Here is a 24,404-nt window from a genome sequence, read left to right on the forward strand (position 1 = left end):
AGCACACTTTACCTTTAGAGATGGTCCTTTACCCCCTACCCCTCACACAAGAGTTCTGAACTCTTCCAGCTAAGTCCCAGACCCTGAGAACATAGCTGTTGCCAGAGAAAAACTTTCTTCACTCTTTGTTCCTCTTTATTTCCTTCTAAATTTTTCCAGAAGGTAAAAAACACAATAAAGAGCCCATTGTTTGACTTTAACTCCTCCTAGACTCTATTCCTCTCAAGAAGATCAACCCCCAGGCCAGTTTGCAGACCCTCCCCCTCTCAAGATGGATCAAGCCAGAAAGGGTGTGGCCCCTGCTTGTACCTATTCTACCAAGGGAATAGCCAGAAATTACCAAACCATCCTGGCAGAAATTTGTCCACCAGAACTTCCAGACTGTAGATTGCCATATCTACCATCTGCTGAAGACAGAGAAATACTGAAGTGCTGCAGGTGTGTAGAGTGACATCAGCAAAGCTTTCATTTTCGGTCTCCTGCTGGTAGGGGAGCAAAACCCTATGAGTCTGGACTGGTCTGGTATGATAAGGAAAATGTAATCTGAACATTATTGGCCTACGCCGACCTAAACACACTCCCAGAAACTTCTCCTCTAAATGCGGTTAACAGGAAAAGCAATTTTTCAGACTGCAACTTAAGCTGAGTATGCTTTTTAAATGCCTAAATTGTTCTGAAAATTGACCTCCCCATGGGAATCTTCCTGGATTCCATTCTGCACCATATTTTGCAGGACATATTGGAGGGAACTGCACCAAGATTCTCCCACTCATGAGGTACCACTACTTTATACAACAAGGCCTGTATTAAAAATAATTTCATTGGGCATCAGCTTGCTCCTGAGCATTAATGACTGTTACCAAGTCTCTGAATTACATGGAGAACTTTAATGGGATTCACCTCACCACAAGGCATTACTGTATGATACAGGAAACCTCATTACAACTCACTGTTACCCCTGGATAATAAGTACTATACCCTATGGTCTGTATTATATGGGAAAATGCACTGCGGTTACTGACTACCCCATCCCATAGTCTATTAGAGGGGAACCTATTACTGAATGTTATGTTGCCATGGAGTTCATCACAGAGCAACACATCTGTAACTAATCCTACTTTCTCATGAAAATGGATCTTCCAAGCATTGCATAACCTTAAAGCTTGTTTTCTTTAAATAAAGTATTTGTCAAGTTCCTTGTCTTTTTATTTTCTGTATCCAGATCTCTGGAGACAGTGACAGGACTGGAGAGCAGCAGTGAGGTCTTCACAATCTCAGTGAGCGGAGTCCTATATCTGCAGGTATAGCATTGGATAATTTTAACAAAACTTGGACACAATAAACAAAAGTAACTTTCCTATATATAGCTCTCCAAGTAAGAACATGAAGGTGTACCTTAAGGAGACTGACAGTGACTAATGACTGATGCATCAGCATAATCCAGTCATATTTCACTTTTAGATAGGTGTCTGGTAGCCCCTTGTCGAGTAAAAGGAACCATCTTTTCTACAAGAGCTGGCTTTGTTATAACATATAAGGCAGCCAACTGCTATCAGATAAACGCATATAGAAATTGTGTGCTGTGATGGGAGTTTAAACCTTTCCATCTGAACATAATATCCTTTCCAGTTATGAACAAGGAAAAATGTTTTGCAACAAGCAGTTGTGCTGAACATTTTTAAATCTCCTAAGAAACAGTGGCAGGTTTTCTTTCACCATTTTCTTAATTCCTCATTCAAGGCTTTATCTATATGACTTTATTGGTTTTCTATTTATAGTATTTGACTAATACTATTATTGTCTTTGGAATGAAAATCACGTCTTATTATAATGCAAGTTACTGAGTCATGTTACTTCCTCCTCCAAATATGCTGGGTGTATAAGAGTTGGCCAACCTACAGCCTGTGGGCCAGAAGTGGCCGTTCATCTTTTTTTTTTTTTTTATGGCCTACCTACCTGTGTCCTAAATTTCTTATCTCCAGACCACTGCCACCATCCTCTATCTGCCTACTTGAGGTCATCTTTGATATCCTGTCAGGCAGACCAAGGATGGCATCGGAGCCAGTCATGGAAAGTAGTGTGGAAGAGGCCCCCAGTGGACCCTATCCAAGAGCAGAAAGAGATCCCAGGGTCACCAGTGACTGAAGAGCGGAAGAGAGAAGCCCTGGGTGGCCAAAGAGCAGAGGTTCCTGGGCTGCCTCCAGTGGCTCTTCTATTGAGCCACTTGACAGCTGCTCTTCCAGCCTTTTACCAACATGCCCCTCCTATCTCCATGTGCTCAGAATTGTCCTTGCCAATCAGAAACTATGGGCAGGACCTGAAGCTATAGCCCTGCTCTTCCTCATCTCTTTGCCTTCGGCGGGGGTGAGGGTCAGAAAGCAGCTGTGTCAACAAAGACTAGCAACCGTGTCAAAAGGAGCTGTGTTAAGTGTTGCTCCATGGCTTGAGAAATATCTATATATTGATTTTTTTTTCTTTTAGAATTATTGTTCTTGGTGGGGAGGGGGCAATAAGGTGTTTGTTTTTTCAATCTGCAATAAGGAATCTTCCAAGGAACATTAAGGTGTCAGTAATATCAGGGAACATGTCGGGTATTTGGTGGGCCAGCAATGACCCCTCCCCTCTCCTGCCCCCAGGGCTTTTAATACTAGACCCAGGACATGAACATGCTGATGATTTTTAAGGGCTAAAGCTTGGTGGCATGTCAGCTCCTGCCAAAGTTTTAATTTTTTTTTTTCATGAAGTTAGCGCAAAATGGTCTCAATTACCCCCCCCCCCCAATACACTCTTCTAAACTGAGCAAAGGTGACCTGCAGTTCCTTGGAGGAGAGTGTGTGAGAGAGAGAGGAAAAGTATGTGTGAGTGGGGAGAAGTAAGAAAGTATGAGTAGAAGACAGGAGTATGAGAGAGAACTATGTGTCCTTTGAGCTCAGAGAAGGACTTTTCACTCCCTTTTCCATGATCAAGGAACTCCTAAGGCCCCCCTCACACCCACACCCAGCTCCTGGTATAGCCGAGAGCCAGTGATATGAATCCAGTTGAAAAACGTTTGCCCACCCCTGGTGTATAGAAGGAACTAAATCATGGTAGCCTATTTGTGCCACTAATATATGATATTGATAGCTAGATCATTTTAGGGATGAGTTTTACTATCTGTCACAATAGATGTAACAAAAAAATCTACTTTTTGTCACTGTGAATATGCACAGCACTAATAGGATACACTGTAATTAAATTACTAGATTTTTTGGCTCCAGCCAAAACTGACATTTATTGGCTGTCCCTCTTCCCTTTTAGGCTGGTCAATACGTCTCTGTCTTTGTGGACAATGCCACAGGGTCGTCTCTACTTGTACGAAGCAGCTCTGATTTCAGTGGTATTCTGTTTGGCGTATGAACAAATGGGAATGATTTGTGAGTCACAGCCTGCAAACCCCCAAATAAATGACTTTCTGGGAAACAGAATAATGTATGGTGCAGGAGGCACAAGACTAATGCAGCACTTTGCAGCTGATGACACCATCTATGTTTCTATCCCCTTGCAGTCAGCTCTGGCCCATCGTTAAGTAAAGAAAGAAGCCTGCACGAAGCTAGATGTCCTGCAGAGGGGAGAGGATGTCATACCATCCGCCATTTCGATATCCACACACATTGCATGTATACTCTGTCGGTTATAAATTGTCTATAGTGAAACAACCATCGATAATAATTTCCAAATATGTACTAGCTTTGAAAATACATTAATAAGAGCCTGAAGTTACAAGCTCTTGCCATTGCCACCTTCAAAGAGAAGAACCAGGAAGCACATATTTCGGAAGTTTTGCAGTCTCCACCTATCTATGCATTTCATCTCTACAAGCATTGCATAGAGCATACTCAATAGTTATTCATGTACTCTCAGAGATAATCATTCAAAGTTCCTTCGGTGATACATAGGTACAAACCACCAGAGCGCAGAGAGAGAAATCTAAAAATACTTTATTAAAACAGCAATAAAAATCAAAGGACAACTTTGCGGTGAGATGTGAAGTGAACATTGGGTTAGTTTTTTTCTCACAAGTGAGCCTTTTGACTTCTAGCATTGTTATAGTAAAAGATGTTGTTTACTGTAGCACAAATGCTCCACAAGGTAATCCTACTTCAATTCATACACCATGTTTCCTTTGGATGTGAAGGTATTAGATGCCTTTTGAGCTATAGTATTGATCACAGAAGCAAAAATAGCTCTTATACTCAGCCATGACAGTGTTTTCATGCTGTGAGGTATAATGGAATGATAGATGTTGAAGAGCTCCTTGACAATCCAGCAGTGCTTTAGCATTAAGGCAGATGTGTTCTACAAATAAAGGATAACCAAACAGAAGTTAATAAGAATGCAAGGGAATTTGGTTAAAAATGTAATATCTCAAAAAACTGGGGGAACAGTAAAATTCATGTAATATATACAATTGCAAATTCTTAAACTTATCATATAAGCATCAATGTTGTTTTGTGGGGTAATAAATGGTCATTAATGTCAGCTGGAATTAGCTGTATAGCTCCAGTTCTAATCATGTACCAGCAAATCACACTGTTTCGGCAAACATCCCTTGTTCACAACTTCAAGAGAACAGTCTAATAGATTTTTTTTATTCTATTTTTAAATTGCACTAAAAACTTTATGGAAAACATTTATCTTTAGAAAATATCTAATGGCATCCTGTATCATCTTTGGTTGTTAAAGCTCTTCAATGTAAGTCTATGTGTGCAACAATGTTATACATTGCTGACTTTTTATAAAGTAAATTTTGATGCTTAACCTTCTATTTTTGCTGTTGACATCCTCAATATTTGAATGTCAGCAGTACCACAACTTAAAGAAACACCACTGGTTCAGCCAACCTGACACTGCAGCATTTCTGCATAATTTTGCTTGCATCAAGGGTATGTTCTTCTTTTGCAGCAGCAGCTGCCAAAGACTGTCTTCCTCTCACCCCAGACTCTCTTTTTATCAAATCTCCACAGCCCACCACCCCTAGCCAGCCCAGGGCAGCATTACAAGCGCAGTGACTGCTGCCCACAAAAAGCGACATGGGGATAAGGTTTAACAGTCACGGTTCTCCAGTGTTTTGTAATTAATGAACTGAACAGGTAACAAGCTTCATTTTTTGTTGGAGTAGTTTATAAAAATGTAATACCCCAAACTGAATTTTGGAAAATATTTTTGTTCAATTTGTAATCTCTTTTCATGTAAAGATCTGCATCCCTAACAGAGTGAAAACATTTTTTAAAAAGTAAAGAGAACATCTACTTGCAAGAAACCTTTTAAATCAGGTTTTTGAAAAAAATCTAAGCGTGAAAAAGACCCAATCATTCTAAAAATTTGTTCATGCAATAAGTGGCAGCTTATAAAGTATAATCTTGGGCCAAAAAACACAATTTTTCTGAAAAAGCCTCACAAAATGTATCTAGTCTTAAATTTGCATATCACTGCTTTTCATTAAGGGGTAGATTTTAAAAAAGAGTGCGATCGCGTACTTTTGTTCGCACAGCAGCTATGCGCGTATCTTATAAAATCCTGGATCGGCGCGCGCAAGGCTGCCGATTTTGGGCAGCCTGCGTGTGCCGAGCCGCGCAGCCTGCCTCCGTTCCCTCCGAGGCCGCTCTGAAATCGGAACTTTCTTTCGCCCTCCCCTCACTTTCCCCTCCCTTCCCCTACCTAACCCACCCCCCCGGCCCTATCTAACCCCCCCCTTACCTTTGTCCCTCGATTTACGCCTGCTAGAAGCAGACGTAAATCTACGCGCGCCAGCAGACTGCTGGCGTGCCGTCATCCGACCCGGGGGCTGGTCCGGAGGCCTTGACCATGCCCCCGGGCCGGCGCCACGCCCCGGTCCCGCCCCTGAAACGCGGTGTCATTTGGCCCCACCCCCGACACGCCCCCTTAAAAAACCCCGGGACTTATGTGCGTCCTGGGGCTCTGCGCGCGCCAAAATAGGCGCGCGAGGGCCCTGCTCGCGTAAATCCGGGCGGATTTACACGAACAGGGCATTTAAAATCCGCCCGTAAGTGAATAGCTATTCTAAAACCCCAATTTTGTCACAGCATCATAAAACATGCTGCAGCTCTTCAATACATAGGGAACATTATCAAGTCTTATCTTTGTGCAGCAACGTTTCTTGAAGTAATAAATACTGTAAAACTAGGTACTTGTCCACCAGGGCTTTACAGTATTAATTACTTAAGAGTTATAATAAATGCTTTTCAATGATTTAATAAGTACTTTTTGGCTTAAGATGAATGTACTTTGAGCTGCCACTTGTATCATGAACACATTTTTTGAATGATTTGGTCTTTTTCATGATCAGATTTTTTCTAAAACCTCTTAGAAATGTGGATCTTTAAATGAAAAAAGATTTAAAAATTGAACAGAAAATATTTTCAAAAATTCATTTTAGGGTAGTATAATTTAATAGGAAGTCAAGCGAATTTGGTTAAAAATATGTGGTTGTCCTTTATTTATATAATTTAATAGTGTTTGGGATAAACCATTTTGACGGTTGTTGCCAGATTTTTTTTGTGGCTATATAATTTGGAGCTAGTATGCTTTTTACTCCAGTTAAATTATCATTTATTTCAAAAGACAGTCAAACTTTCAATACCCTTTTGTAAGTGGATACTTACTTTTCTAAGCCATCAAAACATAGGGCTGGCTTTACGAACCCTTTTTCCCAATTCTTTTGGGCCAATGCAATACTGTGAGCTCACACTAGCACACAAGTTAACCTGTGGTTGGATGCATGTCCATAACTCCTTATGCAATAAGGGGATTAGCGTGTCCAAAACGCGCATCCAAACCAGTGCGCAGCTAATAGCATTTACATATGATGAGTGCTATGTTGATGAGCATATTAGCTCTTCCCCCTTATGTAAAAAATAAATGTGTGCCTAACATGCACATTTTTACTCTAAAAAAAAATTAATGCCAACCCTGGAGCTGGCATTAAGTCTTGAGAAGCCCCAAAAGTTAACAGAAAAACAGAAAATATTGCTTTTCTGTAGTTCCTCTGACTTAATAGTGTGGCAATATTAAGTCAGAGGAACTGAAAAAAGGAGTAACGTAAAAAAAAAAAAATGTTTTGCCAGCAGTCAGGTTGAGAAATTGGATGCTCAATTAATGAGTGTCCATTTTCCTACCCTGTGGCTGTGCACAGGGTAGGAAAATGGATGCTCGTAAAATTGAGCGGCTTCCTAACCCGCGCACAGTCACTTCTCCTGGGTGCCTGATGCCGAGGAGGCACTAAGGATGCACAGTTTCCCCTAGCGCCTCCTTTTTAATGCAGTGGCTCATTTGCCTGCTGCATCGCATGCCCAGAAGAGGAGGATGGGCACATGTTAGAAAAGCAGGTGCTCAATCATGAGCACCCAATTTTCACACACCAATATTGCATTGGCCTGCCAGTCAATAGGATAAAAGCTAAGTAAATCAGGCCCATAGTTTGCTGTTCCTTTTCTTGCCCTCTAATATTAACATGCCAGCACATAGGACCCTGTTAGAAAAAAGACTGTATCTTATTTTGTGCCTACAGAAAAAAATCCTCATTGAATAAGGCCCTTGGGGTTAGATAAACTTATCATAAATGCAAAATAGGAAAAAAAATACCTTAGCACATCTGGCCCAAGAATGTTCTTATTTTGTCTTTTTTTTTTTTCCTGAAGCTCTGGGGAGTATATCACATTCTTCCATGAGGAAGGATCTTGCATGGTGGTTTTCTGCTTCACAGTAACACAGCACTAGCGTTATCAATAATAGAGTCCATGGAAGAATGGGGTGGACAAGACTCACTTCCTCCTTTTATTAGGAGCTATAACTGTGGAAATTATATAATTTTCTGTCCTTTGAACGAGAAGAATTCTAATAGCTGCAATAATCTTGGTGAAACATGGAATCTTATTGGACTATAGTACATGTTGTTGAACAACTACCAAAAGTCGCTTCCTATGGATGAATTTTAGAAAAATTAGCACCTGGATTAAGAATATAAAGTCTACTTAAAGAAGACCAACTTTTCTGAACAGTTTAGTGGAAAAAGATGTTCCTGAAAATATAGTTACCATATATACTCATGAATAAGTCAAATTTTAGTCCAAAAATTGATCCTTAAAATCGTGGTCACCTTATCCACAGGTCAGTCTGCATTAATACAGGTAATTCAAGATACATGATTGAATTGTTTGCACACACCCCCTCCCGCTCCCTTAACTCACTCACTGCTATCAGAATGACAACAGCATTTGCAGTTGCTAAGGCACATCCTCCCTCCTCACTCATAGTGTCCCGTTGAGGCATTCGGACAGCTTCTCCTCCGCAGCCCCTCTCGATCCCTTAATTCTCCTGCTTGCTGCTTTTAAAACAATGATGGGATTTGAAGTTGCTCAGGCGCATCCTCTTCCCAAGCCAGGGTCTGATCGGCGCACTTAGAACCATGTGATTCAAAGTGCTCTACTGGGACTCTGCAGTAGAGGAGGGAGGGACGTGCCTGAGTGACCACAAGTTCGCCATCCTTCTCATAGCAGCAGCAAGTGGCTGGGTTAAGGGAGCCAGAGGAGTTGTACGGGAGAAGCTGTTCTATCGCCACACTGGGAACGTGCGGGGAAGGAGGGAGGACGTACTTTAACCACTGCAAGTGTCATTGTCATCTTGATAACAGCGAGTGAGTGAACAATTCTAACAGCAGGGATAGCCATGGGAGAGGGAGGGAAGGATTCTAACAGCAGAGATGGCCATTAGAATGACTTCTTACCTCAGGAAAATGAGTGCCAAGAAGAAAAAGAGAGCATCTTACACTGCAATGCTGAAACTGAAGGTTATTGAATGTGCAAAGGAGGCCAATAATTGTGTAGCTGCAAGAGAATTCAACTTTAATGAAAAACTCATCAGATTGGTGAAAAAATGAGGAAAAGCTGGTAGAAATGCCAAAATCAAAGAAAGCCTTACATTTCAAAATTGTGCCTTTTGGTGGAATGGAAAAGGATCTGAATGACTGGGTAATGGAATGTGGATGGAATGGCTACATTGTGATTCACTCACGCATTAGTATTCGTGCCCTTCAAATGGCAAAAGAAGAAAAATATTCAGCGACCGAAGATCTGAAAGAATTCACAGCATCGTCTGGTTGGTGTTTGCGGTTCATGAACTGATATGGATTGTGCCTTCATCAGCCCACAAAGATTTCACAGAAACTACCTAAAGAACTTGATGAAAAGATCTGTTTATTCCACAAATTCATTATTCATCAAAGAATAAAAAATTATTTTGATATGAATAACATTGGTAATAGGGACAAAATGCCAGTGACATTTGATATGCCTGGCAATTGCAATGTAGCTGGCATTGGTGAGAAGACCGTACTTGTAAAAACAACTGGTCATTAAAAGACCCATTTCAATGTGGTCCTGTCTTGCTTGGTAGATGGCACAAAACTGTGCTTGGTGGTAATATTCAGAAGGAAACCTATGCCCAAGAGCCTAAAAATTCCAGTAGGTATAACTGTTCGGGTTCATCATAAAGTTTGAATGGTTGAGGAGGGAACGGAATGGTGACTGCATGATGCATGGGCTAGGTGACCAGGCCCTGGGCTAAGAAATTGACTGTCACTATTTGTGTGGGATATGTTCCGCACACATATAACAGAGGATGTGAAGGATGATGCAAAGAAAATGATGACCACATTAGCAGCGATTCCAGGAGGTCTGACATCAATGCTTCAGCTGTTAGAACCAATTTCAGCGTATGTGGCAACAATGGATGTGTTTTGGTCAAGCAAAGTTAACAAAAGGAGGGAACCTAATAAAACCAGACATAGATTTGGTACTGAAATGGGTAAAGGATGCCTGGGAGTCAATTCAATCAGAAATGGTCAAGAAGTCATTCCTGAAATGCAGCATTAGCAACACCTTGGATGGATGGATCAGAAGATGACACTATCTATGAAGACAAAGATGAATCAGCATTGGAGGATGATTCAACAGATGGAGATAGCTGATGACATCCACCAAAGAACAATTTCATGATTTATTCGGACATTCCGACGATGAAGAATTGGACTTGAAAGAATTTGAATGAGGCACTTTATTCTTCATTTATTAACTAAATAAAATAGATTTTCTTAAATTGTTAAATAATGCTTCTTATGAGACACTTAATTCTGTTTTCAAAAAATAAAAGCATTTTTCTTAAGTTATGTTTCTTAGTATGATTTCACCTTCATTTCATAAGCCCCCTAGGTTTTTACCCTCAACTTACCCACAGATCACAGAAATGTATTACTTTTGTGACCCAAAAAATGCCCTTGACTTATACATGAGATTGACTCATATATGAGTATATACGGTAATCTTCCACTCAGGGAGTCTGGCTAAGTTAGACAAATAAACTTATCTGGCTAACTTGTAACAGATATTCAGTGGCACAGATGTGCTGCTGGACATATCCAGCTATTTGAAAGTTATCCAGATAAATTTAACTGGATAAATGTATCTGACTATCTTAGCTGCTCATGCTGAATATCTGCACCCGGCTACATTTTTAGCTGGCTAATTACTTAGCCAGATAAGTCAGGGGTGGTGAAATTGGCAGGAATTTCAAAACTTGCAGAACTTAGCCAGACCAACTGTTCAAATGGACCTCATGGAGATATGCATCATAAGTATTTTTCCAAATAGACACAAAAGGAAAGAGACTCCTTAACAGACCTGGAGTGCTGAAGGGAGGCTGAAATATGTAGCATCAGCTAGGACTACTTCCTGATAGCCAAATTAGATGGTGGTCATTCTGGGGGTTGTATTTTGCCACAAGTAAAGGAAACAATGATATAATTTTTGATTGTTTGCAGATGTTCTGCACAGTTTCTGCTGTTTTATGGTAATTTTGCAACATTTATACTGCTGCGCAATTTCAGGCACCTGTAGCCCTTCTGCTGTTTTAACTTTCATGTAGCTTTCCTAATGACACAAAACCCTGATTATTTTTCATATTTTTTTATGTCTATTTTTAAAAGATTCTATGAATATAAATATTGAATAAAGGAGATATCATGACTTTTCAAGACTGCTCTACTACCCTGTTTTCCATAATTTTTAATATTCTCACAAAGCTTTCCAAACTTTTCCAGAACATTAAATATCTACATAAAGGTAACATTTTTAAAGAATAATTTATTTGTATGTTGGCTCAAACTATCAAAAATTAATGCAGTTAAATAAAGGGCCTGCTTTACTAAGGCTTTTCTTCATTTCTGTCTCTATGGAAAAAAAATGTTAGTAATTCAGATCCTAAAAGTAGCTACTGTCAGACACACCATGTTTATTAATAAATAAGTTAAACAGGCTTCCCAATGTTTTGATTTCATAATAGAACATTCAATAGCTTTTTTGACTGTTGCCACGTACTGACCAGAGGATTTCATCAAGGAACCAAGATTCTCTGCTTGGGTGGTGACTCCTAATCCAGAACTCAGCATTGTGTCACTGTAGTTAAGATTATTTGTGCATCACTTTGCAGTTGTCGAAATTAAATTTCATCTGTCATTTAGATGGCCAGTTTCTCAGTCTGGCAAGATCCTTCTGCAGTTCCGCACAGTCTGCTTGTGTTTTAACAAAAATAATTTTGTGTCATCTGCACATTTGATCATCTCATTTGTTGCTCCATTTTCCAAATCAGTTATGTAAAGGTTAAACACCAGTCCCAGTACAGATCCATGGGCACTCCCCTATTGGAAAACTGAGTATTTAGTTCAACTCTGTTTCTATCTTTCTAACCAGTTACCAACCCACACTAGGACATTGCCTCCTATCCAGTAACTTAATTTTATAGACTCCTGAGAAATTAAGTACATAAGAGTAAGCCATTGATTGATAGATATAGGGGTAGATTTTAAAACATGCGCGCGCAGCCTACAGGTGTGTGCACTACCCGGCGCGCACACATGAACGTCCAATTTTATAACATGCATGAGCAGGTGCGCGCATGTTACAAAATCTGGGGTCAGCGAGCGCAAGGGGGTGCACAATTGTGCACCTTGCGCGCGCCGAGCCGCGCTGCCTTCCTCCCTTCCCTCCCAGGTTGCCCCTAAATCGGAGCGGCCTGTGAGGGAACTTCCCTTCCCCCCCTAGCCTGAACTTCTCACCATGTCCCCTAATCTTTCCCCCCCAGCCCTACTCTAACACCCCCCCCCCCACAAGTTTTATCCTATGATCACCATCCCCTCGACACAGCAGCAATGGCCGCTGTGTTGCAGGCCTCTGGCCCTGCCCCGGGACTTACGCGTGTCCCGGGGCTTTACGCGTGCCGCCGGGCCTTTTTAAAATAGGCCCGGAGCGCATAACCTTTTGAAAATTTGGCCCACAGTGTATCTGGATTTTCAGAAGGCATTTGACAGACATGAATTGCCTAATTCATCATAGACGAATGCACATCCCTAGTATTTACTCTTTCGGATAATAGAAGGACTAGGGGACACTCCATGAAGTTAGCAAGTAGCACATTTAAGACTAATCGGAGAAAATTATTTTTCACTCAATGCACAATTAAACTCTGGAATTTGTTGCCAGGGGATGTGGTTGGTGCAATTAGTGTAGCTGGGTTTAAAAAAGGTTTGGATAAGTTCTTGGAGGAGAAGTCCATTACATGCTATTAATCAAGATGACTTAGAAAATAGCCACTGCTATTACTAGCATCAGTAGCATGGGTTCTCACAGGACAAGCAGGATGGTAGTCCCTCACATATGGGTGACATCATCAGGATGGAGCCCAATCACGGAAAACTTCTGTCAAAGTTTCCAGAACTTTGCCTGGCCCCTACTGGGCATGCCCAGCATGGCACTAACCCTGCAGCCAGCAGGGGTCCCCCTTCAGTCTTCTTGTTTCCGCACAGCAGTAGCCTCGCAGTTTAGGAGCTCTGAAGAGATTCCTGACAGGAATTTTCCTCACGGAGTTAATTAAATTTAAATTGCCCCACAAGGGTCCCTCCTCTAATTTTTCTCAGGGCCGCAGTACTCCGGTAAGTTTTTCACCGTCTTTCGTCGATTACCGTCGAGTTTGGCCCTTGCGGTCTACTGGCCGTCGACCGTACCACGGCTCGATTTTTCTATGGCCATTGCGTCGGGGTTTCATCGGTGCCCGGACTGTACTCGCACCATGTCTATCACAGACCCTCATGGAGTCTGTGTAATGTGTTTAGGCCGTGAGCATGATGACCTGACTTGCACCAAATGTGCCCTCATGACACCAAAAGGTCGCAAAGCCAGAATGGAGAAGATGGGACTCCTTTTCTGTGCTCACACCCCGATGCCATCCATTGCATCGACGTCATCGGAACCGGCACCGTCGAAGTCGCACCAGCATCGACCACCATCTGGTGACCGCCCGCCATCGACGTCTTCACGGCCATCGACTCCCGTTTCTCCCCCTCAAGATCGAGGGGATTGTAGGGAGAAACATCGCCATTGGCATCGTAAGTCTCGAACCGTCAAGGGAGCGAAATCATCGACCGAGCCACCATCGAAGAAGCCCCGTCCAGGAACGGCACAGACCATTCCTGCGACCGGGACATCGAGGCCACCCTCACCCTATCGGGGTTTGGGAGTCACGATTCCGCCTGTAAAGGTGGTCCCTCCGACTCTGCCTCAGCCTCCCTCTTCCATCATGGAGCTGGGGCTCCTTGCCCCAGGTCTCCGGGAAAAACTGGACCGGCTGGTCCAGGAGGCCATCGACAAGGCGATGCAACGACTCCAGGTTCCTCCGGCACAGACACCGGCACCGAGAGTGGAACCGGTCACGACCCAATTCCAGCATCGCTGGCACCGCTGCTATCCCGGATGGAGGCGCTCATGACTGCCCTTCCACTGGTGATTCCCGGGTCTCCGATGGCTCCAGTGCGCTCCCCGTTGACAGCTTCATCGGGAGGAGAAACACCGTTCCGCATTCCTCCTTCAGGGGTATTGCCTCAGCCATCGATGCCATGTCGTCCCTCGCCACCGATTCATTCATTGGGGGAGATACGCACATCGGCGCCATCGATGCCTTCGATGCCAGCACCAATACTCCCCAGGCCGCCCACAGTGCCCCCGGCGATTCCTTCGATTTTCTCGGAGTCTCAGCCGGGTCCTTCGGGTATCCAACCCCCTTCTCCTCCTACAGGTCAGCCTGCTGATCCTTATGACACCTGGGGTGATGATACTTCCACAGACACCGATGACTTACCTTCACCTCCCTCTCCTACTGAAAGTAGAAAGCGTTCTCCTCCAGAGGACCTTTCTTTCATTAATTTTGTGAAGGAAATGTCGGAATTGGTCCCTTTTCAGCTTCAGACGGAGCAGGATGATAGGCACCACATGATGGAGCTTCTCCAGCTCCTGGATGCCCCTAAAGTGATCACTTCTATTCCCATTCATCAAGTTCTTCTTGACCTCCTCAAAAATAACTCGGAAAACCTTGGATCCATTGCCCCAGTACACAGAAAGGCTGACACTACCTATCTAGTACAGTCAGCCCCTGGCTTTCAAAAATCTCAGCTCGACCACCACTCAGTTGTGGTAGAATCAGCTCAAAAGAAAGCAAAAAGGATGAAGCCTCACTCCTCTACACCTCCTGTTAAGGAACACAAGTTCCTAGACAATATTGGTCGACGAGTGTTCCAAGGGGTCATGCTCATCTCCAAAATTGCTTCTTACCAACTGTACATGACCCAATACAACAGGGTCATTTTCAAGCAAATACAGGACTTCTTTGAAACCCTGCCTGACCAATTCCAAGAACATCTTCAAATCCTTGTCAACAAGGGGTTTGAGGCAGGAAAGCATGAGATAAGAACAGCTTACGATATCTTCGACACCTCCACTAGAGTGTCTGCAACTGCCATTTCGGCAAGACGCTGGGCCTGGCTCAAGTCTTCTGACCTTCGCCCAGAAGTACAAGACAGGCTCTCTGACCTGCCCTGTATAGGAGATAATCTGTTCGGTGAACAGATTCAGCAAATAGTGGCTGAATTAAAGGACCATCATGAGACCCTCAAACAGCTCTCATCGATACCTTCTGACTTCCCCTCTAGACAGCCCTTCAAGAAGGACTCTAAGAAGTCATTCTTCCGCCCAAGGAAGTACTATCCTCCACCACCAAGGTCCCGAATTACAAGGCCTTACAAAAACCTCAGCCTCACCAGCCCCGGAAGCAAAAGCCACAAGCAGCTCCCCAGCAGGGGCCTGCTTCAGGATTTTGACTTTCCCTTGGAGAGCAGCAGCCTGATTCCTCTGCCAAGCATACCAGTGGGAGGTCGATTGTGCCACTTTCACGGCATGTGGCAATCAATCACAACCGACCAATGGGTGCTAGCAATCATTGCTCAGGGTTACCACCTAAACTTTCTTGCTCTTCCACTGGACTCACCACCTCTACAAGCGTGGCGAGAAACCGATCACTCTCTCCTCCTAGAGCAAGAGGTTTCCCTTCTTCTCCAGTTAAGAGCAATAGAACCCGTCCCACTTTTGCAACAAGGCCTAGGGTTCTATTCCCGGTACTTTCTGATCCCCAAAAAATCCGGGGGGCTTTGTCCAATTCTGGACCTACGTGCCCTCAACAAGTACCTCCAGCGGGAAAAGTTCAAGATGGTAACCTTGGACTCGCTTCTACCTCTTCTACAAAGAGGAGACTGGCTCTGCTCTCTGGACCTCCAGGACGCTTACACCCACATTGCGATATCTCCAGCTCATCGCAAGTACCTCAGGTTTTTAGTAGGCCCAAAGCACCATCAATACAGAGTGCTTCCATTCGGCCTAGCATCGGCACCACGAGTCTCTACCAAATGTCTAGTAGTTGTCGCAGCTTTTCTCAGGAAAGAAGGTGTTCACATCTACCCCTATCTAGACGACTGGTTAATCAGGGCCCCAACCCAGCAAGCCGCTCGATCGTCCCTGAATTTGACCCTACACACTCTAATTTCTCTAGGATTTCTCGTCAATTACGAGAAATCCTACTTCGTCCCATCTCAAACCTTGTCGTTCATTGGCGCAGACTTGGACACCTTGCAGGCAAAAGCCTTTCTACCTCAATAACGAGTGCAAACCCTCGTGTCCCTCGCTCACCAGTTGCAGTCTCAGTATACAGCAACAGCTCAGCAATTCCTTGTCCTTCTCGGACACATGGCATCCTCAGTCCATGTCACACCAATGGCCCGCTTGGCCATGAGGCTCATGCATTGGACTCTGAGGTCACAATGGATTCAAGCTACTCAGCCTCTGTCGACCATTGTCCACATCGCCGACACACTCCATCTGTCTCTCGCGTGGTGGAAAGATCAGAACAATCTCCTCCAGGGACTGCCCTTTCAACTACCAGATCCTCAACTCATTCTCACCACCGACGATTCCAACCTCGGGTGGGGAGCCCATGTGAACGATCTCAGACACAAGGATCTTGGTCTCCAGAGGAAGCCAAACACCAGATAAATTTCCTGGAGCTTCGAGCAATGCGATATGCTCTCAGAGCTTTTCAGGATTGCCTATCAAATCACGTCATCCTGATTCAGATGGACAACCAGGTGGCCATGTAGTACATCAACAAGCAGGGAGGCACAGGCTCCTTCCTTCTGTGTCAGGAAGCTGTGCAGATTTGGGTGGAAGTGCTCTCCCACTCGATGTACCTCAGGGCCACCGATTTGCTGGGGATTTACAATGTCTTGGCAGACAAGCTGAGTCGTGTCTTCCAACCGCACGAGTGGTCTCTCAACCCCTCGGTAGCGACCTTCCTCTTCCAGCAATGGGGTTATCCCCAAACAGACCTCTTTGCGTCCCCTCAGAACCACAAAGTGGACAATTAATGCTCCCTCATTCGCAGCAAACACTCTCAGCCCAGAGATGCATTCTTCCTCTCGTAGGCAACCGGTCTGCTTTATGCATTCCCTCCACTTCCTCTTCTCTCGAAGACTCTCGTGAAGCTTTGTCAGGCCAAAGGAACCATGATCCTGATCGCACCTCACTGGCCACGCCAAGTGTGGTTTCCCATACTCCAGGAGCTCTCCATCCGCAGGCACATTCCCTTGGGAACGGACCCGCTTCTGATCACTCAGAACGACGGATGTCTATGCCATCCCAATCTTCAGGCCTTGTCCCTGATGGCATGGTTGTTGAAAGGTTAATCCTTCAACCACTTAACCTTTCAGATTCAGTTTCTCGTTTCCTGATTGCTTCACGGAAGCCTTCCACAAGAAAGTCTTATTCCTATAAATGGAAAAGGTATACATCATGGTGTTCTTCGCAATCCCTTGATCCCTTTTCCTGTCCAATCCCAAGGTTTTTGGACTATCTCTGGCATTTATCGGAATCAGGTCTAAAGACCTCTTCCATCAGAATGCAGGTCAGTGCGGTAGCCGCCTTCCATAAAGGTGTCGGGGATGTCCCTATATCGGTACAACCCCTCGTAACACGTTTTCTGAAAGGCTTGCTCCATATCAAGCCACCTATATGTCCTCCGGCCCCTTCTTGGGACCTTAATCTGGTTCTCGGGCGGCTCATGAAACCATCATTCGAACCTCTTCACTCCTGTGACCTAAAATATCTCATATGGAAAGTGATTTTCCTTTTGGCTATCACTTCAGCTCGCAGGGTTAGTAAGTTACAGGCCCTAGTTAACTATCTGCCTTACACTAAACTCCTGCAGGACCGGGCAGTAATCGCACTCACCCTAAGATTTGCCTAAGGTAGTTTCGGAGTTTCACATTAATCAATCCATCATACTACCTATCTTCTTTCCCAGGCCCCACTCCAACCCAGGGGAACAGGCTCTGCATACCCTTGACTGTAAACGGGCTCTAGCGTTCTACCTAGACCATACAGTTGCCCACAGGAAGAGCACTCAGTTATTCGTCTCTTTCCATCCCAACAAATTAGGGCAACCTGTGGGTAAGCAGACTCTCTCCTCCTGGTTGGCGGACTGCATATCTTTTTGCTATCAGCAAGCAGGCATTCCTTTTCAAGACTGTGTTAAAGCACACTCTGTGAGGGCCATGGTGACTTCAGTAGCACACCTACGATCGGTGCCGCTTCCTGACATTTGCAGGGCTGCCACCTGGAGTTCTCTACACACTTTTGCAGCCCACTATTGCTTGGACAAAGCCGGAAGACAAGATTCCATCTTCGGCCAATCTGTCCTGCGTAACCTATTTCAAAAGTGACGTACCAACACCCTTCCGCCTTCCCGGTGGGGTTCAGGATGCCCTCTACCAAATTCCACCCCAGTTGTTGTGCCTGTTGCACGCCGTTGGGTACATTTGGTGCATGTTCGGACATCCTCAGCTCGGTATTCACCCATATGTGAGGACTACCATCCTGCTTGTCCTGTGTGAGGACTACCATCCTGCTTGTCCTGTGAGAAAGCAAATGTTGCTTACCTGTAACAGGTGTTCTCACAGGACAGCAGGATATTAGTCCTCACGAAACCCGCCTGCCGCTCCGCGGTGTTGGGTTCATAACATTTTCTTGTTTTATTTTTTCGGCACTGCCTGTAGCTATCAAATAAGACTGAAGGGAGACCCCTGCTGGCTGCAGGGTTAGTGTCATGCTGGGCATGCCCAGTAGGGGCCAGTCAAAGTTCTGGAAACTTTGACAGAGGTTTTCTGTGATTGGGCTCCATCCTGATGATGTCACCCATATGTGAGGACTAACATCCTGCTGTCCTTTGAGAACACCTGTTCCAGGTAAGCAACATTTGCTATATACTTAGTTTTTGTGTACTTACCAGGTACTTGTAGTCTGGATTGGCTACTGATGGAAACAGGATGCTGGGCTTGATGGACCCTTGGTCTGACCCAGTATGGCATTTTCTTATGTTCTTATGTTCCCTCACCTCCAAAACAACAGGGTCAGAAACAGGTGGTGGCGGTGCATCAAGTTTTTTTTTGGATGGAACTGCCTGCCCCTCCAGAGATTTTAGATTGGAACATCTCCCTTTTAACTTTAATGGGGCACTGGCGCTGCCTTTTGAAGTGCCTCCTCTGCCACTGCCAATCACTTGACCACGTCTACCTTTCCCTGACATCATGGATTTAATGTCACTGCCTACTAGGGATTTCAATTAAAAGGATTATTTCTTTATTGGTGACTGAACACCTCTGTGGCAATATATGTGAGTGTGGAAAACTACACACACACACAGACACACAGGGTTAGATTTTACAAAATTACGCACACGCATACTTTTGTTCGCGCACCAGGCGCAAACAAGAGTACGCGGGATTTTAATAGATAGGTGCATAGCCGCGTGTATCTTTTAAAATCAGGGATTGGCACGTGCAAGGCTGAGCAAAATCGGCAGCCTGCGCACGCCGAGCCGTGCAGCTGGCCTCGGAGGGAACTTTCCTTCCACCTCCCCCCACCTTCCCCTCCCTAACCCACCCTCCCAGCCCTATCTAAACCCCCCTACCTTTATTCCAGAAGTCACGCCTGCTCGAGGCAGGCGTAACTCGTGTGGGTCGGCTGCCGGCGTGCCATGTTCTGATCCAGGGGCTGGGCCGGAGGCTGTGGCCACACCCCCCGGAACGGAACCATGCCCTCGGCCCTGCCCCTGGATGATACGCCGCCGCGACATGCCCCCCAACACGCATGTCCCGGGGCTTGCGCGCACTGCCGAGCCTATGCTCAGCGCGCATGGGGGGGTTTGGGGATAGGTTTTTGGGGGTTACGCGCGTAACCTATGCGCATAACCCTTTGAAAATCTACCCCACAGTGCAGTGTCTTGCTGTACACTACAACTGAGACTGCTCTGTGTGCACAAAAAATGAAACTGCAGATAAAACACTGGGAGCCTGAGCAAGCCCAATTCCTACAGTGATGCTGCTTGTTTTTTGAAAATACCAACTCCCAGACAGTCACTGCAACTCTCACACTATCTGCTCTGTGTGAAACTGCAGATAAACACTGGAAACCTGAGCAAGCCCAATTCCTACAGTGATGCTGCTTGTTGTTTGAAAATACCAACTCCCAGACAGCCACTGGAACTCTCACGCTATCTCCCACCCACACTACCCAAACCCTGCCTGCAACCTACCCCAGAGGGGTAAGATCAGCAGCAAAATGCTACTGCTGGCAGCTTGTCTCAGTTGGATAGACAGAGAGACAGTCTGAGTTCAATAAAAAAAAAGTGCAGCAAAAAAAAGCCTGGCTGCCTGGCAGGCACAAAAGCAAAAAAGAACAAATATCGTTTTCAGCAATGGAAAATTAATTGTAGCAATAGCAATTGAATAAAGATTTGAGACACTCGGAGAGAGCTCAAAGAGCAACAACCTTCTCAACCAGAAGCCAAGAAGAAAGTGCATTGCGTGCTATGCTTGATTAAGGTAGAAATACAGCAGGAACAGCATCCCAGAGCACAGAGAGCAGCGATTGACCGAATTAGAAAAATTCTTTGCTCTGATACATATTCTGGTCTCCTTGCCAACCTGTCTGACCCATTCTATGACAGGGCTGTGAGGTCACTTATGACTCACAGGAAGGGGCTGGTTGTTGCTATGGATACTCCCACATGGCCTTCTCCTATTTCAAAAGGCTGCTAAGAAAGCACTGTGAACCAAATGAATGAAACTAATATGATGTGTTTCATTTGTGGGGGATCACCATGTGTTTCGCGGACCCCCCGAATCAAATGAATAGGGAGCTATCCGTTGCGGATGGCACATTTGTTGAAAACGAATGCACATCCCTAATAACAGATATACTACAGAAGAAGACATTTTTGGATGAGAACAATTTAATGTCAGCATCTAAATCAGGGCTGGTCAACTCTGGTCCTCAAGAGCCAGAAACAGGTCAGGTTTTCAGGATATCATGATAAATATGCATGAGATAGATTTGCATATAATAGAGTCAGTGCATGCCATATCCTGAAAACCTGGTCTGTTGGTGGCTCTTGCAGACCAGAGTTGGCCACCCCTGATGTAAATGGTCAAAAACTTGTTGGAACTGGAATTTTTCTATAATATCATCAGGTTAATCAGTTTCTCCCTTCCACATTTTGAATCAAGACACCCAGCCAGCATAAACACAAACTGAATAGATAAGGTGGGCACCAGAACTTGCAAATATTTTTTTTTCACGTATTTCCTAGTAAATTCTGCCACCACCCTACCTGGAAGTGTCAGGCTTTTTCAAGCCTGATAACTCTATAACTGACAATGTACCCACCTCCCTCAGGAATCTAAGCTTGTCATCAAGGCACATCTGTTGGGTAAATACAGTATTATGTTTTAGTAACATTTTAAAGTTGATTTAAAATTAAAAGCATATATAAAAAGGACAAATCTGTTTAGGGGAATATGCTTTTGCATATCATATGAAATATGGGAGAAGTAATGAGAATATAGAGGCAAATGTTCTAACTTAAAAGTCAAAAGAACAGAGAAACAACTATCCTCAATAAGAAAACTAATCCCAGGGGGTATTGATTCAAATCCTCACACTCATTTTGTAGCAGCAGCAGAAACCATAATCAGCAGACACTATTGAAAATGTACCAACCTTCATTTCTCCACTTCCCAATACTGAGAAAAGGATAATTAAGGCTAACAGTGTAAAGAGAAAGTCACATTTGAAAGAGTGAAAAGCAAGAACGTAGGGAAGAGAAAGTGAAGCTGAATTTTGAACAAGTGGGTTTTCAGAGCAGAGGCAGATAGGGAAAGGCTTCATTTTGTCTTCCGTAAAATGCAAATGTTCGCTCATGAACAGAAAGAGGGAAGGGGGAAGCAAAAGGCAAGACTCATAACTAGAAAGTGATGCTATTGCTCCTTCATTAAGACTGGAATAACCAGGCCTAAGGACACATTTACTAAATAAACTGTTCTGTTATTATGGCTTATTTGTGGCTTATTTCCTCTCTAGCATGTTCATTTGGAAACCCCCATTTCAGTTCATCTCCTTATAATTCTGGGTTCGGGTGCAGGTCTGAACCCAGTGTAAATGTGACCTTTCTTAAAAAACAAAAACAAAACATACAGGGGTACAAATCACTGGAAAACGTCTTTATGGACTGGAGATGGAGACATTTAGCTCTCTGACCATCCTTTTATAGCTTCAAAAGCCTTTAGCTGATGCTGCTTAATTTTTTTTTTAATATAAAAGAGTCACATATTACATTTGCTCACTCGTTGAATATATGAAAACAACAAAATTACCATTCTTTCATAAGAATAATAAAATAATTTTAAGGAGTAAAAGGCACCTTAGTGATACATAAAGTGCCTTTCCTATCCAAAATATGTCTGCATTTTTGTATTCAATTGCAAAGGTGAAATGCAATTGTCAAGAGTCCCTTATTCCCAGTGTGTAAGGTGCATTTCATTAGACTATACTAGCTGTCCTTCTTAACCACATCCCTTCAATGCGGAGAACACAGTGCTTGCATATACATGGATCTTTACTACATCCCCACCATACATCATACAACAAACTTCCTGTGCAAGATGATAGAATTATCTTTGTCTCAATACCATAAATAAGGGTATTTGGAAACATTGGTTACAGGACAGCAGACTTTCTGAGGAAAAAGAGTTAAGGAAATGGGAGGGGGCATAGAAACAGAGAGAGGGGAGTGTACAAGCCTAAATAATAGACAAGTTCTGATTGTGAAGAAAGATAGTCAGCATGGCGCCTCCAGAACAGAGACATGGCCTGCCTTCCAGCAACTCAATCTCTCACTGCCACAGTCAAAATACTAAGCACACCATGCAAACTTGTTACAAAGAGGAACTAAGGAGTCAGCTCTATACTTTGCTTACTCCTATCATCCGAATTACATTCAAAACTAGGTCTGAACCAGGGGAAAACTATAGAACATTTTAACAAAAAAATGTAGCTATTTATTAAGGCTCATTTCTTTGCCAAGCTGTGGGAAATTTGTCTCAGGGCTGGAAATTACTGGCCAGCTCCTCATTAGTCTATTAAACTTCAAAAAAGATAGATGATCTTGAACCTGCATTATGACACTAAGCAATAGTAGTTATTTTTAGGAGAAGTCTGTTTCTTGTGACTGTCATGATTTGGCCGGCTGGTGTCAAGGATCACCCTTGCAGAAGTGGCACAGGGTTAAAGGGCAGGACTGGAAATGGTCTTCTGCCTAGCCAGCACCCTCCCCTGCAGATTGAGCCCTTGGGTTCTGATAGGAATGGAGAACATCATGGCTGGTGCTGGATACATGCAGGACTGGAAGCAAGGCTAGTACTAAGAGCAGGCAGGAGCTAGATATACGCAGGGCTGGAACATGGTACAGGTTGGGAGCTAGAAGACGATACAAGCTGGAAGCTGGAACAAGGAATGGGATTAAGGGCAGGCTAGGACCAAACGACAAGGGCAGGGCCTGGAATATCCAACAAGGAGTAAACTAGACCGAAAAAGGACTACACAAGAACTGGACAAGGATAGGACGAGACAAGGACTGAACAAGGGCAGGACAATAACCAGGAAGGCACAAGGCTGGCTAGGTGTACCTAGAAAGATTGAAGGCCTCAAGGTAGAACAAGAAAGCCCAAGAGGGCACAGAGCATGGCAAGTGGGCCTTAAAGTCCACATAGTGAGGCCAGCAGGCCTGGAAAGGCACAGAGCAAGGCAGATAGCCAAGGTAGGTCAGAAGGCAGGATAACAAAGCAAAGCAGGAGGCAAATGTAGGCCACAAAGCAAAGCAGGATAACAAGGCAAGGATGACCGGGATAAGCAACAGACTCATTGAAGAGGCACCAAGGCAATGCACAAGCAGGGTTAAATATAGGTGGAACTGACATGTCAGTTGATCAGCGTGGAGGTGGCTAGGGCAGCTATGATTAAGGCTCGCTGAAGACCTCTGCTAGTAGGGAGGGCTGCATAGCAGGCAGAACCATGACAGTGACTGTAGATTGCTCAGGTCACCTGTGTCTCGCAATCTGCCAACATGGCAGAAACCTATTTGAACGAGTGAGTGTCCAGTCAGTGCCACTTGTGAAGAGGAAAGGAGAGAACTATCCCTCCAATGACAGTAGAATCCATATTAACATGGTTCACTGAGAAGATGAATGGAATTAATAGTCAAGATCATGCAGTGCAGCCCAGGTACAGAGGGTAATCATAAGCTGACAGGAGGCGCCTTAACATCTACTCAGGGAGAGCCCTAAAATACAGGGGGGAAAAGAAGGGATCCCCAGGAGTGTTTCCAGGGAACAGATTTATTTATGGAATGTATTACTGTTCATTATGAATGTCATACCATAAAATAAGTATCAAATGTCAAATTAATTTTGATGAAGAAATTCTTCAGTAAAGTTTGTTTTGTTAGAACACCACAACTGTGTGAGGACTCTATTAGGAAAATTCAACAAATAAGGCTCTGAAGAAAAAATTCCCCATTAGAAAACT

General features: G+C 44.1%; 1 protein-coding gene across 1 annotated transcript in view; it reads left to right on the forward strand.

Moving 5' to 3' along the window:
- The window catches only part of ERFE (erythroferrone), a 55,080-nt gene extending 50,276 nt beyond the window's left edge, over positions 1-4,804 (forward strand). Inside the window, exons 7-8 of the mRNA XM_029616130.1 lie at positions 1,223-1,301; positions 3,298-4,804. Coding sequence (XP_029471990.1) covers positions 1,223-1,301; positions 3,298-3,396 — 178 coding nt within the window. The 3' untranslated portion in view covers positions 3,397-4,804. The remainder of the gene's footprint in view (positions 1-1,222; positions 1,302-3,297) is intronic.
- The last annotated feature ends 19,600 nt before the right edge of the window (positions 4,805-24,404 follow it).

The sequence above is a fragment of the Rhinatrema bivittatum genome, chromosome 9, assembly GCF_901001135.1.
Source record: "Rhinatrema bivittatum chromosome 9, aRhiBiv1.1, whole genome shotgun sequence".
Taxonomy (NCBI): domain Eukaryota; kingdom Metazoa; phylum Chordata; class Amphibia; order Gymnophiona; family Rhinatrematidae; genus Rhinatrema; species Rhinatrema bivittatum.